The 23004-nt window shown below is 34.8% G+C and overlaps 1 protein-coding gene and 1 long non-coding RNA gene across 7 annotated transcripts; one reads left to right on the plus strand and one right to left on the minus strand.

The window, feature by feature from the left end:
- The first annotated feature begins 1362 nt into the window (after nt 1-1362).
- LOC140822167 (uncharacterized) lies at nt 1363-6212 on the plus strand. Of its 5 annotated transcripts, XR_012115911.1 has the most exons (7): nt 1365-1730; nt 1933-2031; nt 2248-2353; nt 3892-3975; nt 4325-4418; nt 4512-4628; nt 5704-6212. It is a non-coding gene; the product is annotated as an uncharacterized lncRNA (long non-coding RNA). The 5 variants fall into 5 exon arrangements; XR_012115910.1 differs by having other exon boundaries at nt 1363-1730; nt 4325-4628; XR_012115912.1 differs by having other exon boundaries at nt 1363-1730; nt 4325-4628; nt 5730-6212.
- Nucleotides 2033-6867, minus strand: LOC140822154 (beta-glucosidase 47). Of its 2 annotated transcripts, XM_073182905.1 has the most exons (12): nt 6564-6866; nt 6416-6482; nt 6219-6277; nt 4848-4923; nt 4688-4762; nt 4166-4253; nt 3792-4044; nt 3559-3674; nt 2833-3091; nt 2650-2752; nt 2461-2569; nt 2033-2378 (listed from the first exon to the last, which is right to left on the minus strand). In XM_073182905.1, the coding sequence occupies exons 1-12, from the start codon at nt 6714-6716 to the stop codon at nt 2192-2194; spliced, it is 1545 nt and encodes a 514-aa protein (XP_073039006.1). In that variant the 5' UTR covers nt 6717-6866; the 3' UTR covers nt 2033-2191. The 2 variants fall into 2 exon arrangements, with proteins under 2 accessions (XP_073039006.1, XP_073039008.1); XM_073182907.1 differs by lacking the exon at nt 2033-2378 and having other exon boundaries at nt 2461-2580; nt 6564-6867.
- Nucleotides 6868-23004: the final 16137 nt, after the last annotated feature.

Below are 23004 nucleotides of genomic sequence, written 5' to 3' on the forward strand. Positions count from 1 at the left end.
TCTGAGACCGGCCTGCTTGGATCAAAACTTGCTTATCTCCCGCTCGAGCAACAACATAATTTAGCCTTAGCAAATGGAGCATTTTTATCTACGCCTGAGCGGTACAGACGCTTGGTGGGGCGACTTATCTACCTCTCTGTTACACGTCCTGAGTTGTCTTATTGTGTGCATACACTGGCCCAGTTCATGCAACAACCGCGAGTTGAACATTGGGAGACAGCTCTTCGTGTGGTGCGCTACTTGAAAGGGAATCCTGGGCAAGGCATTCTTTTGCGATCAAATTGTGATTTACAACTCTCCGCTTGGTGTGACTCTGATTGGGCAGGATGTCCACTTACTCGTCGTTCGTTGACAGGATGGTTTGTACTACTAGGGAATTCCCCAATCTCGTGGAAAACTAAGAAACAACACACGGTGTCACGATCATCTGCTGAGACGGAATATCGGTCCATGGCAGCGACGGTTTCTGAATTGAAATGGTTAAAAGAGTTATTATTGGCTCTTGGTGTGGATCATTCGCGACCAATGAATCTTTACTGTGATAGCCAAGCTGCACTTCATATCGCTGCGAATCCAGTGTTCCATGAGCGAACGAAACATATTGAGATCGACCGTCACTTTGTCCGTGATGAGATACGTAATAATAACGTGCAATCGGCGTATGTCCCGACAAATGAACAACTGGCAGATATCTTCACAAAAGTATTGGGAAAACAACAATTTGAGTATTTACTTGGCAAGTTGGACATTCGGAACTTGCATACTCCAACTTGAGGGGGGGTATTGGGATATGGAATGAAATATTGTGTTAATATTGTGAATAAGCAATTATTGTGTGTATCGTTTATATTAGGAAATAGTATAAAGGGTAGGATGTGGAGAAGAATACTTCTTGTGTATATATTGTATTGAATTCCTTCGTAATGAGATTATCACTTTCACATCTCAAAACACTTCCAGTAAATAAAAAAATTCTTGGAAACCGAAAAATCTAAATAATTTCGGTTTTGACCGAACATTTTAATTTGGTTCGATTCTCGATCAACAATTTGGTTAGAACGATTTTAACTGAATGAACATCTTAATTTCAAAATTCTACGCTTTAACTATATATATATATATATATATATATATATATATATATATATATATATGTGTGTGTGTGTGTGTGTGAAATGTATACACTTGTAGGTGATTGTCTTTTGTTTCATTATTACCGTTTGTATTATCTTTATTTGTTTTCACTAATGTATGTATCATGCACAATGTAATTTTATTTTTCTTTGTTAATTTAACTATTTTTTTCGAAAATATCAAATTGCGAGATATCTGAGAGAGTTACGAATCTGTGTGCATCTTTCGATGATTGAGTTAAATGCGGCTTTAGCCAAGCAGCCTTCTCTTACACGATTTAATCTGTATAAAGGAAGGCGACTCCCTACAGCGAAGGCCACAGACACGCCGACATGGCTAATTGTCGACGGCGTCAACGCCGCTGTCTCGTCAATGTTCACGTGTAATCTTTTCTCTTCAGTTTCATGGGCGTCCTATCGCGAGTCGAGATTCACCATTCCTATCGACCTAGCTCTCACGCTAACAACCTGCCGCTCCTGTTTCAATAATGCTCGATATCACCAGAAGTTCAATGGTGGATTAAGAACCCTAAGTTGTGCATCCACCACGTTTTCAGATGAAAATTCCACTTATTCTGTTTCAATCTCCGACAATAGGTAATCAATCATTGCCTGTCCCGCTTTGGTACTTTAATTTTTTTAGATATTTTTTTAAAAAAGCTACTCTTTTGCTGTGACAAAATGAGAATGTATGTTTTGCTGTGATAACACCGACTCGAACTTTGATTCGAACTTTCTGCATTCCTCTGATACGGTTGAGTTTTCATGGGTTTAATTTGTTCTATATTTTATTGCTAAGTTTTCTCCGCATCTGAAACCCGACGGTAGAAAATGGCAATTTTCAATTTTCGTGGAAGATTCAAGAAAATGCCGAAACAAAGCCGGACAATGCTGGAAGGTACAACAAAAGCAAATGATCTCCTGTCTTTCATTATGGGAAAATCATTATTCAGTTCCTGGAAGATTCTTCGGTGTTATTTGCTATTTTCCTTCACAACAAAGCACGCAACCTCTGTTTTTAGTTCTGGAAACTTCATTATTCAGTTGTATGCCTATCCCTAGGCACTGCTTGCATGTCTATGATTGAAAATATACTCTTTGTACCAATCTGCAGATAATCTTGGAGTCCTTTTAAGAGTCGCAAAATCAACATGGTGTAGTCCAAATCTTACAGTATATCCATCAAGCCACTCAAAGTTATCGAGCAATGACCACGCAAAGTAGCCTCTCACGTCTGCTCCTTTCCTGTTCATAGCGTTATTTATGAGAGAAATATTAACAACTAATCCATACATATACGACTGCTTCATTATATATTTGATGGTACCTTATTGCATTTGCCAAGGATTCCAAATAGGTGCTCATGTACTCCACTCTCTTCACATCATTGAGGAAGTCGGTAATTGAGGAACTTGGTTTCTCCACAATGCCAAGTCCTAGGAAGTAGCTGTCCATTTTCAGCAACAAGTATTTGAAACTTTGTCTGGTATGTAAAGAAATATAGATCAACACGAACCGTTTTCAGAGATGAACATAGGTGTGTTGTTATATCTATCTTTTATGAACGTCACGACGTTCTCCATTCCTTGAGGATATACATAAATCCAATCAACTGCAGTCTACACACGAATTTGGAGTTTTCGTCAGACTTACTGAAATTGAGATGTCAAATTACATTAATGTAGATGATCTTACTCACTGGTTCGCCAATATATATGCCATCTCTTATAGGGGTACGCAGTGCCAAACCCTCTGCTCGGGAAACTCCCGGTGCTCCTGATTTGCATTTGGAGTAAATGCAGTCTTTACTATAGAAACTGGTATAATGATTGATCCCAATAAAGTCCAATCCTCGCCTCATTTTCTTAAGATCTTCCTTAGAAAATTCTGGAAGCAGAGATCCCAGAACATGACGCATTTCTTTCGGATATGATCCATGTAATATAGGGTCTAAGAACCTGCGTTTGAATTAAAATCGAGTGGTAAGAGCTGAGAAGGGACAAAAATGTTTGTTTAAAGGAATTGACAGAGGGTTTGACAGAGAAAGTAAAATGTTCTGGGGATTGAGTAGGCTTTATCATTTGTTGTGGATTAGACCTTTTGTTATCAGCGTTACTTGAAATGCAGGACTAACTCTGGTATAATCCAAACTGAATAGACGCATCCCATCCAATATTTGGAAATCTTTGCCAAATCCACTTTTAATTCACCCGAATTTTCGACCATTTCAATACAAAATTGATATGTTACATCCGATATTTGTTTACTTATGACAATTTATTTGTTCTCCTTCTAGCCTTTTTCATTCACTATTCATGGCAATGTATAAGGAAGAATGAAATAAGAATAGATGATACTACTTAATTACTCAGCGGAGCCGTAGCTCAGTTAATCTTTTGACTTTTGACTCATAAGAAGTGCTTACCAATTCAGAAAGAAAGATTGAGCTCGCTCAGCTGCTAACTTATCTTCTGCAGAATTGCTGTAAGGCTCATACCAAATGGAATTCATTATGATCCCAATGCTGCCTCCTTGTTCTTTCTAAACACAAACATTTTACCAAAAACATATCATGTCAAATGCTTCCACCGAGACACTTGAGTCACATTTTATAATTTATCATACAAAATACAAGCTAGTAATGTCTGTGAATAATACCTGGTATACATTACGATATATGTTGACTGCTGCCGCATGGGACAGAATCATGTTATGTGCAGCAACAAGTGGATCTTTAATGGAGTTTCCTTTGGTGCAGTTGCCGAACGAACCAGAGCAGCGAGATGGAGGGTAAATACCAGACCTATATCCTCGGATCGCCATGACATTTGGCTCATTAAAGGTGGCCCAATACTTCACTCTGTTGCCAAAGTATTTGAAGCATATATCTGCGTAATATTCGAAATCTTTCCTGCAAATGGGGAACTCTAGTGAGTGGTGGGATTCTTAGACTAGTAACTAGTAAGTATTAGATTTTAAGATTCTATAATAAAAATCACAACACACGGGAGAATTAATGGCCTGTGGCATACCGTATTTTTGGGCTTAACCACGCTCCATATCTTTCTTCAAGTTCTTGGGGGATATCGTAATGTGTTAATGCAGCAAATGGTTGAATACCTGCAGTTGTTGAAATAGTATCCATCATGGACTCCTTCTTTTCTTTCTAAATTACATTTGTTACTGAACAGGGATATAATCGCACTTTGATATGTGCCATAGATGGTTATTAGAATTGAAGGGTGTTGGTGCATAGTTGTTATGGAGTTGCAGCCTAGACACGAGGTGCGTGCTTTATTTGCTATAGTCTAACATTTGAAGAAATCTGCATGATCATGTTACACAGCAGGCTCAACAACACGACTCGAATGATTTCAGGATGGAAAAAACTTATGTAGAACTTGAGAAAAGATATTCATAGTCTCTGTGGACTAATTCAAATATTCAAGTCTTCTCCTATTTGTTGACTGATGAAAAGATGATCACAAGTCACAGGTATGTAGATGGTTGTTATGAAATCATTATATTCTCAACAGAGTCACTGAAGTAATAACCGTTCGCAAGAAGAGCATCGATGACCTTGCTGTAGTGATCTATCCCTGCCATGTTCAAATTACCAAATCTCCCTTCTGAAATGAATAAACACAAAAAATAACAGAGCCTCAAATCGAATAGGAAAATAATCGAAGGAGAAAACAAAAAATTCTCACTTACTGGGAAGAATTCTTGCCCATGATATGGAAAATCGAAAGCTGTTCGTACCAAGATTCTCCATCAGATCAATGTCCTCCTGGTATTCAATATGAACACAACCATTTCAACTTTGGCTTTGTTCCCTTGTTCTACTTTCGAAAAGATCTCGCATGGACATCTCTTTGTTTCAGAATTGATTTGGCGACGTCAACGTTTAGGAATATGTGAATTTAGGAACGAGTTCACTAAATGATCCTAGTTACGATTCTTTGAACATATACCCATTGATAAAATTTACATGTTCATTATAGTTTGAGCTCTAGTTGAAGAACATGCATTGAGAAGAGATATTCGTTATCTAATCTCTATAATTTTATTTTTTACGTTCATTATTAATGTTTGAGGGGATGTTTACTTTAATTTGAGGGGAATGATGTGATCCATCCCTTGAGTGCGTCACAGGACACATTCAAGGGAGAAGTGACATCCGTGAGCTTGAATTATGGAAAAATGGCTGGAATTAAAATCCATTGAAAAATTAATAAACTAAAATCTTTTAGCATTTTTAAACTAGTTTTTGAAAAAACACATTGAATAGTGCTCCAAATGGGGATAATATACATGTATACTCTTGGAAAAAACTGAAAGAGTAATGTTACATGTACAACCAAATTCGTACAACAATTCTTACATCACCAAAAATTCAATACAAAAAATTCATTTATCAACATCTTAGTGATAAATTCAATACAAAATCTCACGATATAGTAACAAAATGTTACGATTTAATTGTTGTAAATATCGTTGTACAATATTTTGATTATACTTTTAAGCATTATTCAAACTGAAAATATCAATATTTATTTATTTTCCGGAGTCGATATTCTCTCCCGGCGCCATCAGCGGTTTTGTCCCAAATGGCTCCAACAACCACAAAGAGATGAAGCAAGTGGCCCAAAACAATCAAAACCAAAGATCCGAATGGAGGTCTATTCGCAATAAGATGTTGAAATCCATACGGATTGGTCTAATTTTCTCCCACATATTCCTTATTTTACTGATTTCCTAGGACCCCATCTAAAAGTTATACCACAAAATGGGCATTATCCTTGTTCCTTTTGAGATGCAAACTTGGGAAAAAGATATGTGGCTTCACGAGCACCAGTTAATGTTCACCAAACCTTGACTACGAGAGCCTGTTAAATAAATGTTTTCTTTCACTGTATAGGCGTAGAATATGAGGGTGGTGGACATATAACATGTTCTCTACTTTTAATTTATTCATTTTCGTCCAACTTTCCGAATTTATCTTCAATTACACGCATACCATTTATGGGGAAATTCTGGTCCCCCGGTGGCCTGCCAGTTAATCAAGTACGCGCATATGCTCACCTGATATAGATGGTAATGATCCACAGCAATGTCCCCATTACTTCCATCCAAGATGTTTCCTGAATTCAAACAAACAACAAGAAATCAAGAGTTGAAAATGATTCCAAACCGAATCTAATATGCTAAGAGCAAGAAACAAGGGGATATAATTGCACAAATGGATGATAATTAAAGTGGAAAAAAACAGTAACTTTTACCAGTGCCGTGAGTGAAAGTATCCCAGTTACTGAGACCTTTCCCATCTTCCAAGATAGCACCTTCAAACTGAAGGAGACAGAAACAATAATAACAATCTCCCTCAAAATCAGTGGCATGATGATAATATAATATCCTAGTTAAACGCACCTGATATGAAGATGATGCAGTTCCGAAAAGGAAGCCATCGGGAAATTGAGAGGAAGACGAGCCTGGTAATTCCAAGGAGACTGAAGTACCAGTACAAGATGTGCACATTGCAAGTATGATCAAGGTCCCAACCAACGACGACGAAAGCTCCATATGTATACAGAAAAGGAGCGAGCCTACGAGCGTGGATGCGGGGAAGAAGATGGTGAAGGCAAAAGTCTTGGCTTTCGAGGTTTATAAAGACACTACACGAAGAGGTAGTTGTGAAAGGAAAGGTTCTTTCGTACGTGCAGGTTGTTGATCCTTTGTTGTCCCACTGCCAATTTAATCCTATATTGAACAATGTAGGAATCCCATGTTAAATCGAATCAAGTTGCTTGAAGAAAACAAACCACTTTAATTCGGAGTATAGTTTATGAGAAAAATCTTTCTGATGAGTTATTTATTGTATGATAGTTGTCCCTCATAGTAAGAATATATTTTGGAGCGTTAAACGTCTTTGGACTTAACTCAACTCCAAAATCTAGCTCAAGGAAGTCCATATATAGAATTCTCAGAAATTTTATCTAATCGATTGAGACAACTAACACTATCTTGTTAAAAAAGATTTCACTCTCGAAATCGAGACTGAAACAATAAAAAAATCTTAATATTTACTATAAAATAGTGTGATTATCTCATAGAATACATCTATCCAAATGTTGTGTTTAAGCTATTTTCTACTTCAAAAAATGTGATTTTTATTGGATACATATGCAATAACATTTGACATACTAAGAGCAACTCCAACCCTACACCAAAATGGTGTAAAACACCATTTTGGTGCAAAGTTAATTGCTCCAATCCAACACTATATTTGACACCAAAATAGAGTATTGCTACAGTGTTGCACTAAATTTGGTGCAACACTGTAGCAATAGCGTTGTGTTTTTATTTTTTTTTTATTTTTTTAATTTTATTTATTGTAGTTTTACTTACTCTAAATATTATATAATTAATTTTATAATCTAATTTAATTAAAAAAATATATTATTTCAAACAATAAATTTTAACAAAGTGATTTTAAAAAACTTGGATAAATTATTTGTGATAAATTAGTTGTAGTAAATAAAATAGTATAAAATATGCCATGAATATCTTAATTATGTAGTTATAATTAAATTAATTAATATTGAATGCAAAGATACAAGTACCTAAAAAAATTAAGATTTCAAACACTAGTTTTTTGAAAATCAAAGAAAATGATACAAAATTAAATAAACAAACATAAAAAACACTACATTATTAAAATTGACATTACAATACAACATAAAATAAAATAAGATGACAACATTTAAAATCTAAGATAATGATACAACATAAACCTAAACAAGATAACAACAAACTATTAAAAATCATACCACAATACAATAAAATAAGGATGACAAACACTTAAATTTAAAACGGAGGTATTAGTGATATTTTAATTATTGTGTTTATAAATATTTTGTGAAATAAATTATTTGTTGTTAATAAAATAATAGAGAATATTCCGAGAATATTCTTTTTAATGTAGAGTTTAGAGTTGATGGGTTGGAGATGAATTTTATATTTGGTGTAAGAATTACACTATTTTAAAGTTAGTGCGACACTAAGATAGCGTAATGGGTTGGAGATGGCCTAATTGCTGTCCGATCCTACAATTTACAAAGAGAAGCGAATATGATCAGAAATTTTCAAAACCACACAAATAATTAGCCCAAAACAAAAGGATATGGAAGAAAATGAAGGATGATAAAAAATGGAATGCATGGAATGCTCTTTCAACGTCAAAATCATGTCCATTACAACTTCTTGTGTTTCCAAAAATGAGAATCGGGCTAATGAAGTTGGTCTAGAAATTGAAAAAATCGAATCTCTGTCGTTGCGCAATTTTTATTTTTAATTTTAATCGTATTCGCTCGTCTCTTTGTAAATTGTAGGATCGAACGTCCCTCCATTAATAAATCAAATGGGAACTGTTAAAGAATGATAAGTTAATCAATGCACAAAGTATGAGATTTATTTCTCTCATCTTTGACATCGCATTCATATTGATTAGTTTTCCTTTTGTATAGAAATATAGAAAAATATGAAATCATTTTTCTGAGAGGAATTATTGATTGTCCATCCATACCAATTCGTCGGTTAAAATGGACAAAATAAAATAAAAAATCTTTTATCCATATCTAAATCATTGAAATCGTGATTATTTTACGTGATGTAGTGACATAAACATCTTATTGTTAAAAAAGAGATCGGAACCAAGTCACTTCAATATATGCACAAGAAACCATTGATACTCGAATCAAATTGATATTTAAAATAAAATTATAGAAAAAAAGTGAACTTTATCTGGTTCAGAAATCGGATTGTCCCATTTACATAAAAAAAATATATTAGTAATGTTGTACATATTTTATATTAGAGTTGTTAAAAATAAAATCTCAAGCTCACAAAATATATTAAACTACACATTTTTATAAAATTTTATCCACTCAATTATATTTTTTTCCCACAAATTGAGATACATATTTATAGAATTTCTTTAGAAATAATTCAAAAATAAATAAATTATTACATACATTATCACACATTAATTTTCAATATTTACAACTCTTATTTTCAAAACTCAATCTCTTATTTTCAACATAAGTAAATTAAATATAAGTATTAGAATTTTTATGTTTTAAAACATTAGATTGTAATATATTAAATCATTGTCAAGATTAGTATCACTCATAAAGTAAGGATATAGCAAGAGGTTAAGATAATGACAAAAATTTGTGTGAGACGGTCTCACGGATATTATTTGTGAGATGGATCTTTTATTTGGGTTACCCATGAAAAAGTATCACTTTTTATGCTACGAGTATTACTTTTTATTGTGAATATGGGTAGGGTTGACCCGTCTCACAAATTATGATCCGTGAGACGGTCTCACACTGAGACTCACTCTAATATAATAATATAACAAAAATAAAAAATAGATTTTCATATAACTTGAACTGACATCGATTCCTATCAACGTTTTATCGTGCATGTATGCGGTTTACCTCATGATCATGATTTGCAAATTACAGTATTTGTCTGAAAATTTACGCATTGCACACATCATCTTTCTGTATAATATTATATTAAACTTTTAAATCTTTTAAAATTTTAAATTGGACGATCTCGATTAATATCATATTATTTAAAAAATAACATATAAAAAAATTTACAAAAAATTGGGCGTGTGGCTCCGCCACTGACACATCATCCTTATGTCTTACCTTTTCCCCACAAAGTGAGTGTTTACTTAAAACAAAGATCTCGGACACACTGACTATTTTAAATTAAAGATGCATCTTTATATTCTAAAATGCAGATTTTATATGGTAAAAAAATTTATGTGAGACGGTCTCACGGATCGTATTTGTGAGACGGATCTCTTATTTAGGTCACTCATGAAAAAATATTACTTTTTATGCTAAGAATATTACATTTTATTGTGAATATGTGTAGGATTGACCCGTCTCACATATTATGATATGTGAGACGGTCTCACACGAGACTCACTCTTTTATTATCTCAACACATTTTGTACATACATTATAAATAATAAATCATTATATACATCTAATGATCTTGTAATAAATTTTTTTCCTTAAATAGGTATTTTGAACATTAAAGTTTAATTGATGAATGGGGACAATCGAAAATTCCAGAAAATTAGATTTTTTTTCCGGACATCAATAGATATTATATCATCTTGCATGGACATAGATTTTTATTTTTTGAAATGACATAGGATTTTGACATGTTCAATGAGATCCCAGTTGAGGACAAATATAAATTCCATGAATACAGATACTCGGACGTAGACCCATCTCCTACACCCATATCTAATTCCGTCAAAATACACCAATAGCCCCTTCTCATATATATGATATCAGAATTTTATCTCGGGTTTGGTCTGAAGAGCGGGTATTCGAATCTTATTATATGAGTGTCTCGGGTTGGTGATCTCGGTTCTGCAGGACAAAAATAAGGTTAGGGGGCGCAGACCAGTTTTCCTGTGCGATCCATCTAATACTTAAGTCAGTCTGAAGAGCAAACTTAAAAGCGAGATATAGTATTGCCAAGTGAACAAGAGAAAGTGAGTTCGAGGAAGAGGAGTTAGTTATCTTATAGAAGTAGAATTATTGATAAGATAAAACTCTAACTGATATAAGAAACATCGTAATGTAGGATTCAATGCCACAACAGTTAGGACTCTTGATGACGGCTAAGACTCTTGTCTTTTCTCAATGAAATTTGATCGAATCATGTATTTATAGGAGGTTATCATTTATCGACGAAAAAGTCTCCATATTCCCTGACTACATTAGAGCTTAGACTTCTAGGCCATAGTAGTGGGTTCGGATTTCTAGTAAACAGTCTAAGGAGATCGACCCTATTATAGATTCATGAGCCCAGGCATATGGGTTCGGACTTTTGGGCTCGGTAGTCTGTCCGTTGATCCACAATTCGGTCTGGACCTTATTGGACTATGATCAATTTTGGGATGAGCTTGGATTCATCCAGACGTAATAATTTTTGGGACGTCAATATAATTTTTTAAAATAAATCATATTAGCCATTTATATATGTCCATCTTACACTCCCAAAAATTCCTAAATCCAACCTTACTAAATTCCTAAATCAATCCTTTCGTGGAAGGCCACGAGGTTGCTTTCTTTGGATGCCACTTGCCAGCATAATTTATTTTCGACGTTGATTTAACTTTTGAAACATAAAATTTGATTGGATCCCGCAGTTACATATTACGAGCCAAATATGAAAATCTGACGAGATTTTCATTACGTTGTGAATTATTGAAGCATTAATGTTGGTTTCTGAGGTCACATCAACAACAAAGGCTACCTACGAAAAGGAAAGGCTAAATAAGAGGGCCAACATCGAATCAAATTAAATAATGAAGCCACAAATTATAATATCTATGAGGTGTATGTATGGATTTAGACTGATTTTTTTGTTGAGTTAAGTTTTAAGATTGAGTTAGATCTAACGTCTCATCTTAACATAGCTCAAGCGGAACCAAGTTCGAGTCCATGTATCACATACCAATCAATGTTTCAAATAAATCGGATTCGATCTCGAGCTGGCTCAAAAAATTGAGCTCCAGTTCATCGATCTTAAAATAAAGAAGCCCGGTCTTGTACTTACATACGAATTGAAGGAATATTTGAGCGTTTGTCCAGTGATTAGGAGTTTGAATCCTCTGTGATCATATTCTCGGATTAGTCTGTCGTACCGAGATTCCTCAATGTGACTTACTTGACTAACGTAGTTTGCAATCAATTACGTTAGTTCGGAGATGTACTCACTGTATATCGAAGAATAACGAATGCGAATTTACACGTCATAAAAAAAATCTATGACACATGCCAATGGAGAAAAAACCAAGAAAACAAAAGACATTCATCATAAAGTTGCTTATTTAATCGATAATAATAAGAATAAAAAATTTAATAAGAGTTACTAATGTAATCAAAACAATATTGAAACACCAATTATTGATGAGACAGGCAAATTGACCTCAAATAATAGATCGTACTTATCCCGTCTTGGTCCCCATTTCCACAATTTGATGGCAACAATGCTTTGGGTGAAAAATATAGAGCTATAAATATTAAAAGGTACACGACACACCAAAAAGAAAAGAAAAAAAGGGAAAAAAAGAAAAGAAAGAATAGACATCTCACGGACATAATTTTGTAATTTTCTTTGGATTTATTTTCCTTTTTTATGCTTTGATAATGAAAGGATGAGAAAAAAAAGGCAAGGCCATATATTTTTAAGGAAAATTGCATTATTTTGTATATTTGTGTGTGTTGTGTTTTTTTTTTAAAATAAATAAATTGGTCTTTCTTCCTACGTAGTACTGATGTGACATCAATGTGATATTAACGTATATAATATCACAACACTACTCTCGATATAAAAATATTAAAATTATCAAAATAAGAAGATACATGAAATTTGTTAGTGTAGAAGACACGGAATTAAAAGGAAGATAAACTCACATAACTAAATATACAATTTTGAATTTTTAAATGAGTAGGTCATTTATAAGACGGTCTCACGAATCTTTATCTGTGAGACGAGTAATTCTTACCGATATTCATAATAAAAAACAATACTCTTAGCATAAAATATAATATTTTTCATGGATAACCCAAATAAGTGATTCGTCTCACAAAATACGATCCATAAGACCGTCTCACACAAATTTTTGTCATTTTAAATAATGCGGTCTTAAAACTTTTTACTTTTCTATAAAATTATATACGATGACAATCTTTTATATCCGTCAAATGGAGAAAACCAACAAAACAAAAGCCATCCATCGTAATGCTACAACTAACAACTTTTATTTTGTTTTGTTCCATTTTATGAACTTTCATATTATGTAATTATGCTAATTATTTAACCCATTTATTATTTTATTTTATTTTTTGAAAAAATCACCCTTTGTATGATTTCTCTTTACAACATGAAAAAAAAAAAACAATATGATACGATCTTACAGATCAATTTGTGAGATAAATATTTTATTTCAGTCACCATAAAAAATATTATTTTTTATATTAAAAATATTACTTTTACTATAAATATAGACACAGTTATCCTGTCTCACAAATAGAGATCCACGAGACTATCTCACACATGACCTATTAATTTTCATATATGAGTGATTTGATTTTAAAATGAGATTAAATCAAAATTACCTTTTGTCACAGTAACTCACATTCTTGGTTTTTGTGCCTTTTTAAAATTCGAAAAAGAAAGATAAAGAGTCTAATTAAAGTTATAAAGCAACTCCAAATAAGAAAAATTATGGGGAAATTGCTCATAAATCCCTAAATCCAAACTTAACTTGTCCATAGCTCCCTAGCCATCAAAAACTCTCTTTTAACTCCCTAAACCTATAAAATTGACAAAACTACCCTTATTCTCTATTTTCTTTTAATTGATCCTCCGCGCTTCATAAATGGTATCAGAGCATGGTTAATTTATTTCAAACACGAAAATTTTATTATTACTAGTAACTAAATGTATGAGAAGGAGAATTTCGAAAAAATTATGAATCCGAACTTTAGTTCGAGGAGAATAATTTACAAGAACTATTCCAATATTTTGGAATATACACAAGTTTATCTAACTATCGTTAGATATCAGAAACAGGAGAACAGAGGTATGTCCCAATGGTGACCACCAAGTTATGGTACAGATATGATGGAAACATCAGACAAATGACGGTATATGTCATGTATCAAGAAATGAAAGGATTTAGGAATCCCCGAAATCATTTCAATCTCTATTCCAGAAACATTCGTTTCCGAATAGAGCTATTCAGATGTTCTATGAAGCATCTGAAACAACTCATTGAATCAGGAAATTTATCTCCTGATGAAAGACAGCAGTGTTTGCAAAACCTTGCATACACAAAAGGTAGACTCTTACAGGCCGAAAAGACCAGATCTTCGATGATCTGTTAAATATGCCAGGGACTACCATCCAGTTCGAAATTGAACTTATTTCCCTGGAAATAAATCAATTAGAACAAGAATTACAGCGAAGTACATGCTTCACTGAACTCAGAAGAAATTCTTCAGAGAACAATGGATCTGTATAGACAGAAGATCTACGAAGGGAAACAACAGCACCCTCAGGTAAAAATTTATGATTCAGAATAATAAATTTCTGGAGATAATACCAGACTCCTCTAAGCTCTCTCTGGATCTTAGAGAAATACAGAAAACGGTACAAAATTATGGCAATATGCTATATTATGCACCTCAAAGGATTGAAAAGGTCCTAGAAAAACAAGAAGAAATTCTTGAAATCTTAAAGGATATTCAAATAAGAATACAGAAACTAGAACAACAACCAAGTTCTAGTAGAAGAACTTCAGGAGGCTGGTTACCACCATCCTTTGGTACCGAACCTTTGTTACATCAACAAGGGAAGGCCAGAGTGGTGTCAAAACCTTTAACTGAAGAAGAAAAGATGATCAATCTAATCAAGTCTGTCTCAGAAAAGAAATTGATCTGATGACAACTTTAGAAAGGATTGGTTTGGAGGATCTACAAGAGCTTGCGGAATCTTTCGCAAATCTCAAAGTAGTAGATCTAAAGATGAATACAGCAGTAGGTGAAACACCACCTGCAATAACCTGGTCATCTTCTCAGGAACCACCAAGGGAAAGTATGGGATCTCATAATGTAAATATGAGAGAATCTCAGACTGATTTCCATACCGGTGGAGGATCACACCCAGCGGGAACAAGGGCAAGGAGAACTCAAATCCCTTTGCACCAAACACCCTATGGGAAAACTGTTTTAGATCCTATACATCCTTACGGGGTTATGCTTAACCTTGATGTATTGGACTTCAAAAACAGAGAAGATCTCATAGACGATTGGACATCTGCTATGAGAATTGCAGCATGAACACTTGATCTCAACAAAGAAGGATTCATTAAACTTTTGGAAATGAGTCTTATGGGATCAGTAAAAATTGCTTGGGACATGACTTCAGCAGACATGAAAGAGTCAGTCCTAGTTGGGGAATCTCTTAGCGAGATCGCTGGAAAGATGGCTACCCTATTCAAAGCACACTTTATAGGGGTAGACTATTTCAACAGTCAAAATACAGAGAAAAAGAAAAAGTATACTCAAGCTCTGTATAGTCTTGAATTACATGATATATGTTTGGTAGATGAATACATTATGTTATTCACCAAATATAGATGGAATTCAGGAGTCGAAGAAGATATAGCTATGCAGCTTTTCTTCGCAAAAATGCCAAGCCCTTGGAGAGAAATGCTCATAAGGGAATACGTACCTGGTAATCCAGATACATTGGCAAGAAGAGCCTCTTTCTTTAAAGGGAAATTAGCAGAATGGTGTCACATGACAGCATTACAAAAGAATTACAAACGACTAAGGGGTATCAACAAAAGAACTCCTTTGTGTTGTAAGGAAAATTATCTTCCAACAATTATTGGAAGTAAACCACAGAAGCATAAAAGGAAAAGTTTTAGGACTCATCCTTATGCACGAAGTGGAAGAAGTTCTTGGAAACCAAGAACCATATGGTCTAGACAGAAAGCCAGATCTTATAAATCTGGACAAAGAAGCGGACCATCAAGAAGTAGGATATCCTCTCAAGCATCGAGCTCATCTCGAAGCACGGGAAGAACACCTACAAAGAAAACTTTCAGAAGAGCTCATACTAGAGCCAATGAAAGTTTCAAAGATTGTAATTGCTGGACATGTGGAGCAAGAGGTCATATCTCGACCAATTGTCCAGAGAATGAGAAAAGAGGTATTAAACGTTTTGATCCTACTCCGGATATTGAAGAAGCAGTTTATTACCAAGATCTTATTCAAGTATACCAATTTGAGGATATCGCCTCAGATGAAAGTATATATGAAGAAGAAGAAGTCGTCTTAAGTCAAGAAGAATCTGATGGAACAGAATCGGAATCTGACTGAAGACGAGGTGTTTCGACACGAAACACATGAAGATTTGTCTGGGTTTTTTAGCCAGACAACAATATCTCATAACATGGTTCAAAGAATCATGAGAGAAAATCCGAGTTTACAGAGATACCAAGGTTTCTCTGCAGGACAGGTAGAAAAGTTCTTAGGAAGTCTTGGCCTAAGAAACAGAAATCATCATCTAATCTATAAAGTTTCTAGAAGGGAAATGGCAATCCCAATGGAACTTACAGGAAATAGAATGGAGATGCAGTTAATTCCTTCCGAAGAAATAAAGGAGGAATTACAAAAACTCAAGATAGAAGTAGCAAGGACTATGTCCTGGATTCATATAGGAGCAATCCAGATTATGATAAAGGCTACTTTCAAAGAAGGGATAGATTCAACAATTGATATCGCCATATGCGATAAAAGAATGGGGAATCTACAAGATTCAGTACTGGGAACAATCTCAGGAAACCTCTGTGCAGGAAAAATTGTAGGAGTAATCTATCCAAGGATAGCCTACAACCAGGCAGATCGAGATTTCAGCCGAGCCTTGACATTACATCAGAATTTTAAGGAAAAAGGGTTGATGAAAGAAGGCAATAGACCATATTCTATTACCTATCAGATTTCATATGCTCTATCTAATACACATCATTCTGAGTTGTTTATTAGAAATGAATTTATTGAAATCCCTGAGATATTTGGAAAAGTTGCGCAGGCAATTTATCCAGAAAGAATTGAGTTTCCTTTAATACAGGAAACAGATATCCAGATCCAAGACAAACCGATTCTACAGAGGAATCAAAGTCTTAGATTGGAACCAAGAAGACTATCTTTTCAAGGAGATAGAATTACAAGTTACAGATGGGATAAAAAGCCTGTCATAGAAACCCAACAGAAGCTGAAAAGTTTTTCTACAATAGGAAAGCTCAGATGCCCAGAAGGTTGGAAGGAAGTAGAAATAGTATTTGACATTACAAAACAAAAGAATCAATTTCCTTGTAATTCAATATACTATTTGGAACAACCGATTATAGGAACTTACCAAGGACTGATTAATATCGGAGAATTGGAGGTTCATATTCAAGGAATTCCAGGAAAAGAATCAGAACGATTGATTCTTGGGCTAGAGTTTCTCGAGGAACATAAACCTTGGAAACGTCTAGAGTATGGAATGGAGTTTATGGCAGAAGATAAAATGTTGAAAATCCAATGACCACAAGTCCATTCTCCATATACATTCCAGTAGGAATGTTGTATGAACAATATAAGCCAGAATACTTTGCTGCATATATTGATTCAGGTGCTGGAATATGTACAGCAAAACGAGGAGTTTTTCCAAATAATTTGGAAGAAGAGTTACCCAAGATTGCTGGAAGAGATTTTTCCAGAAGAATCTTAATCTTATGTAAAGGGATTAAGATGACTGAAATCATGATTGGCGGTGCTGGACAAACACCTTGGTACAAGGTAAAGACACCACCAATTTATTTTCATGATACAGGAGCTGACATATTGATTTCCTACAAATGTTCAAATCCTATACACAGGAAAATGAGACTAGAAGATTAGTATTCACAACACCATGTGCTCACAAAATCATAGTCCAGAGACTTCGTGAGGCATTTTATAGAAAATTGCCAATCCAGTTCCGCAGCAAGCGTGGTGATTCAGGAAAACTTCTGAACCCAAAAATGAAGGATTCAAGACGGTTTGGAGAAACAATGCTCCAGTTAAGAGCAGATAAAGAACTCCAACCAGAAGATATAGAATGCCTTAAGATAACTCTACACACAAATGAAGTAGAGTTTGAATCTAAGGTATCACTGGAAGATGTCAAGAAGAGGATCAAAGAAAATTATAACGAAGATCCCTTGGCATGGTGGGACAGAAATCAACTCAGGGCTTGCCTTAAAATCAAGGAAGGCAAAGAGTATGAATTTGTCCGTTGTAAACCCATCTCAATGAACATCATTGATCAAAGGGATATGCAGATTATAATCAAGGAACATTTGGACCTTGGATTAATCAAAGCAGGTATGTCACCATATAGCAGTCTAGGTTTTCTGGTAAGAAACCATGGTGAAATTAAACGAGGAAAACCCAGATTGGTTATTAATTATCAAGAAATTAATAAGATTCTGGAGTTTGATGGGTATTTTATACCTAGTAGAGAACACTTGATTAGTTGCATTCGCAATGCCAAGATATTCTCTAAATTTGATTGCAAGTCTGGATTCTATCAGATTCGGATGCAGGAAGAAAGCAAGAAATTCACAGCTTTCTCCACACCTCAAGGACATTATATTTGGGAAGTATTACCAATGGGATTGGCTAACTCACCCCAAATATTTCAAAGAAAGATGGATAATCTTTTCAAAGATTATTTCAAGTTTATGTTTGTTTACATCGACGATGTTTTAATAGCATCCAAAGATATGAATGAACATGTTAAACATTTGGAGATTTTCTCTAATGTTTGCAAGAAAGAAGGACTGGTTTTATCTGAAAAGAAAGCAGTCATTGCTACAAGAAAGATTGAATTCCTCGGAATTGAAATCGATGAGTCAGGAATAATTCTGCAAGAGCACATAGTAGAAAAAGTGCAGAATTTTCCAGAAAATCTCAAAGACAAGAAGCAACTTCAAAGTTTTTTAGGGGTTGTTAATTTTGCTGGGATGTTTATTAAAAACCTAGCAAAACACAGGAAGGTGTTCAGTCCATTATTGAAAAAGGATGCTAGATTTATATGGACAGACGAACACACAAAAGGACTTATCCATTTAAAGAAGGTTTGCAAAAATCTTCCAAAGATGGCTATTCCTCAAGACGAGGATGATCTGGTATTATATACCGATGCCAGTGATCATTGGTGGGCTGCAGTATTAACAAAGCTCACACCAGATGGAGAACAACCATGCAGATATTGTAGTGGGTTATTCTCAGATGCAGAAGCCATAAGATGGCATATCAACGAAAAGGAATTTTATGCAGTAAAGAGGGCTTTTGAAAAATGGTCATTATTTTTACTTGCAAAGAAATTCACTTTGAAAGTTGATAACACTCAAGTTAAAGCCTTTTTGAGGAATAGAATTGAGTCTAAACCGGAGAAGGCTAGATTATTACGATGGCAAGCTTTATGTCAAAATTATATTTTTGATATTATGATAATAAAATCTCATGAAAATATTCTTGCAGATTTTTTAACAAGAGATGGACAGCATTGACATCGATGCTATTATCAAGATGCAGAGGCATTTGAGGGAACACCTTGAAATGCTTCAAACCGAGTTCAACAAGTTAGCTGTTAACGCAGAAGTTGCGGGAAGGCTACAACAAGCTGATAAGAGAATTGTCTCTGATCGAATTACAGGATGTTTACAGGCATATACTCAGTTATGGTCTGTAACGCAAAGGCCTATCCTCCAGGGCATTGAGAGACCACTGGTTTCTCAAATGGAGAGTTTTCGAGTACAGGACTCTATACCTGTAGCGGGGGATTCAAATACCCCTTGCACAAGTGTTAAGTCGGGATCATCACGAGATGAGTCGGCTGAAACAAAAATTGAGACTCCTGATCCTTATCTTGAGTCCTCAAGCCAACCCTTCACCTCGGGGATTGAAGAGGGAGAGATCAACCTTAGGCCTCGTATTGACAAAGGCAAAGCTAAGGTTGGTACTAATGAAGGTGTAATTTCTCCATTTCAGGTTTATCAGCAGAATTGGGAGAAATTAAAAACACGTATTGGCATTAACCCAGCTACAAATAGGGTTGATGTTTCAGGAAAATATCCAAGGGTATGGATGAAACCTAATTCATATCCCAAGGAGGTTAAAGCTTGGTATGAATTTGGGGCTCTTGCCTCAGTTTATACTACATCACCCAGCTTTCCGGAAATCTCAGGTTTACCAAAGTGGATCCAGGAAGCTGTTCACGAGACTTGGGCAAACAATGATTATTTGTCCAGAGGAGATGTTTTGGAGCTATACTTCTTTAGTGCAGCACCAGAACCAGCAGGGAAAGGTTCTCACGAAGCCTTTCATTTCATCAAGCTAAGGAGGCCGGATACAAATGTCCAAAAATTTATCAAGGATCCTCCAACAGAAGAAACACCCCTGGTTGCTTCAATCACTGAAGATGACATTTCTACCAGAAGAGCTTGGGGTTTATGGTTCTGTCTTACTGAGATGGACAAAGTCAAGTTTCCGTTCAAGTTCTACAATCATTCAGTGAACGGATCATTCCTGTTGAATACCATGACAGGAAAAACAACAAGTTTCGCAGAAGATTTATTTGAAAAGAAAAGAAATCTCTTGTGGAACAGCAAGCTACCGGCAAGCAAAGAGACTCGCCGAAAGTTCTGTAATATGGCACACATAGGAAGATGGTCGGAGAACATCTGCTCTGAATGCCAAATACAGAAAGAACCAGAGTTCGGTAAAGGTTTCAAACCAAGATCTGATCGGAAGCATTTTACCGAAGCAAGGACAAGTGGGGAAGGACCACATGCACATTTTCCTCGAGGATACAAAAAACCGAAGATTCCTCGACAAAATTAAAAGGGACATGTGACCCTCCATTAGAAAAAGCAGGACCACTACCATGTGAGTGGTAGAATCAAGACAACCACTAATTAGTGGTAAAGGACAAATAGACCACCAATAACAAATGGTGGATGACTCAGCAAAGCATTGGATACCAATCTAAAAGGAATCCAATAAGTAAAAGTAAATTAACTGGTCCCGAAAATTCATCCATAAATAAGGACAGAAAGGAAACCAGTTAACACACCAGAATCAAAACTTAAAAATGTATCGCGTATATTTGAAAGTTTTGAAAAGAAGGATAACATACAAGAGGAAAGAGGCAGAAGCTCTTAAATGGTTAGTAAATCATTTCAAAGAGTATAAAAAAGATGAAATTACTGCCGATATCCTGGAAACTCATCGTCAATGGTATCTAAAAGAGATAAAGGAGGATGAGAAGTTAATGTCCAGATTAATAATCTAGACAGGGACCCTTCAACCACTACATGGTCCCCAAACAAGCTGTAAAGGCTAATGAAGATTTGAAATCCGAGTTTCAAATCCGAAAGAGCCTTCTATAAATAAAGCCGGAAGAAGGAAGTGAAGATCATCAAATATTTTCTGCATTTCTTTCATACAAGGTTGTAATATTTTCTTTCAGGTTTTATGTGTATTAAGAGTTCAGCTACGATAAGTAGCTAAAACAAGTTTCTCCTCCTCTACAGGAGGTTACTATGTAATAAATAAATGTTTGTGTTTGAATAAAAGAGATCTTTGCTCTTAGCCCCTATCATGTATTATTTTCAAAAATTTGATCTTTTGCTGTACGCTCTAAGGTAGGAAACGAATTAGAGCTGTGCTAAGTATTGCTGAAGGAATCTGCTTAGTAACCATCGGTTGCGATCGTGTGGTTGGACTGTGAGGAGCAGTTCGTAAAAAACGGTGGATACAACCCGGTGGTACTCTAGTCAAAAAGGTAAAAGATTCAATTTATTTTACGGAAGCATGATGGGCCTTTTACTACAAAAAAAGAAATCAATTATTTAAAATAAAGATATAAGGGCAAACTTGGAAATTTGAAGGATATGGGGAGGTGAAACAAAGTTTTAATGGGGTAGGGAGTAAAGAGGAAGTTGAGAATGGAAATAGGGAGTTTTTGACAAAATCCCCAAAAATTATCGTTCAAATATTCATTTTTGAGAAACGTCTAAATCAAAACATAAATCATATAGTATATTTTAATACAATTGTTCAATCTCCAAATTTCACATTCAATATATTTTTCAAAAATTAAATTAAATATTTCAAGCAAGAATTATAGCATTCCAAGTAAGGTAAAAACTTGTGTGAGACGGTCTCACGGGTCGTATTTTGTGAGACAGATCTTTATTTGGATAATCTATGACAAAGTATTACTTTTTATGCTAAGAATATTATTTTTTATTGTGAATATGAGTAGGGTTGACCCGTCTCACAGATTGTGATCCGTGAGACGATCTCAAATGAGACCTATTCTCCAAGTAATTGTACGATGTTTTTTCGTAAAATAAGGAAAAAAAAAAAGGTGCAAATATAAAATGAGTTGGTTTATTAAATAAATAATTGGATATAAATATTGGGCTTTAATATATGGGACTCTGTATTTTTTTAACATATTCAAGTCCACTTAGTTTTAAATTGTTCTACACAGGCCCAATTGAATTTCAATAGATATTAATGGATCATCAAAACGCTTCCGATTGGGTTCACTCAAGTACAGAATAAGCCTGCCAAAAAATGAAGAAAAATTTCATCATATTATGATTACCATGGACTAATAACATAACATCATAGGATGCAACCTTGAGATAATATCCCGTTGAGTGTAATAATTGTCTCTGTTTGGTAGAGCGATCGAACCATAATACTTGAGTTGTTGTGCTATTTAAAAGATTTGAGCTGCACCATTACTACTAGCTTTAGCTTTTGGTAAAGCGCTTGGTCCTACAATTGGTATCAGAGCCAAGGTCACGGGTTCGATTCCCATTGATGGCAAGGAGTGCAATTATTGGGAGAGAGATTGTTGGGTGCAATAATTGTGAGCGATCGAACCTTAATGTTTGAGCTGATGTGCGGTTTAAAAGATTTGAATTGCACCATTACTACTAGCTATAGCTTTTGGTAAAGCGACAAGCGCTCGATTCTATATACATGTAAGCTAGCATCTCAATAACCGTACTACAAAGCACATCGATCAAACGACGGTTGTATTTTTTATTTTGGATATATCGGTAGACGATATCAATAGGTAGAGCTCATATATATATATATATATATATATATATATATATATATATATATATATATATATATAT

Source organism: Primulina eburnea, chromosome 2 (genome assembly GCF_022965805.1).
Source record: "Primulina eburnea isolate SZY01 chromosome 2, ASM2296580v1, whole genome shotgun sequence".
Lineage (NCBI taxonomy): Eukaryota > Viridiplantae > Streptophyta > Magnoliopsida > Lamiales > Gesneriaceae > Primulina > Primulina eburnea.

What these genes read in the sequence shown, in the direction of transcription:
- LOC140822154 (XM_073182905.1), bottom strand. Translation starts at nt 6,716, where the DNA reads ATGGAGCTTTCGTCGTCGTTGGTTGGGACCTTGATCATACTTGCAATG. An exon ending in CTGCATCATCTTCATATCAG is followed by an intron (nt 6,483 to 6,563) that starts GTGCGTTTAACT and finishes TGTCTCCTTCAG; the next exon opens with TTTGAAGGTGCTATCTTGGA. An exon ending in TACTTTCACTCACGGCACTG is followed by an intron (nt 6,278 to 6,415) that starts GTAAAAGTTACT and finishes GTTTGAATTCAG; the next exon opens with GAAACATCTTGGATGGAAGT.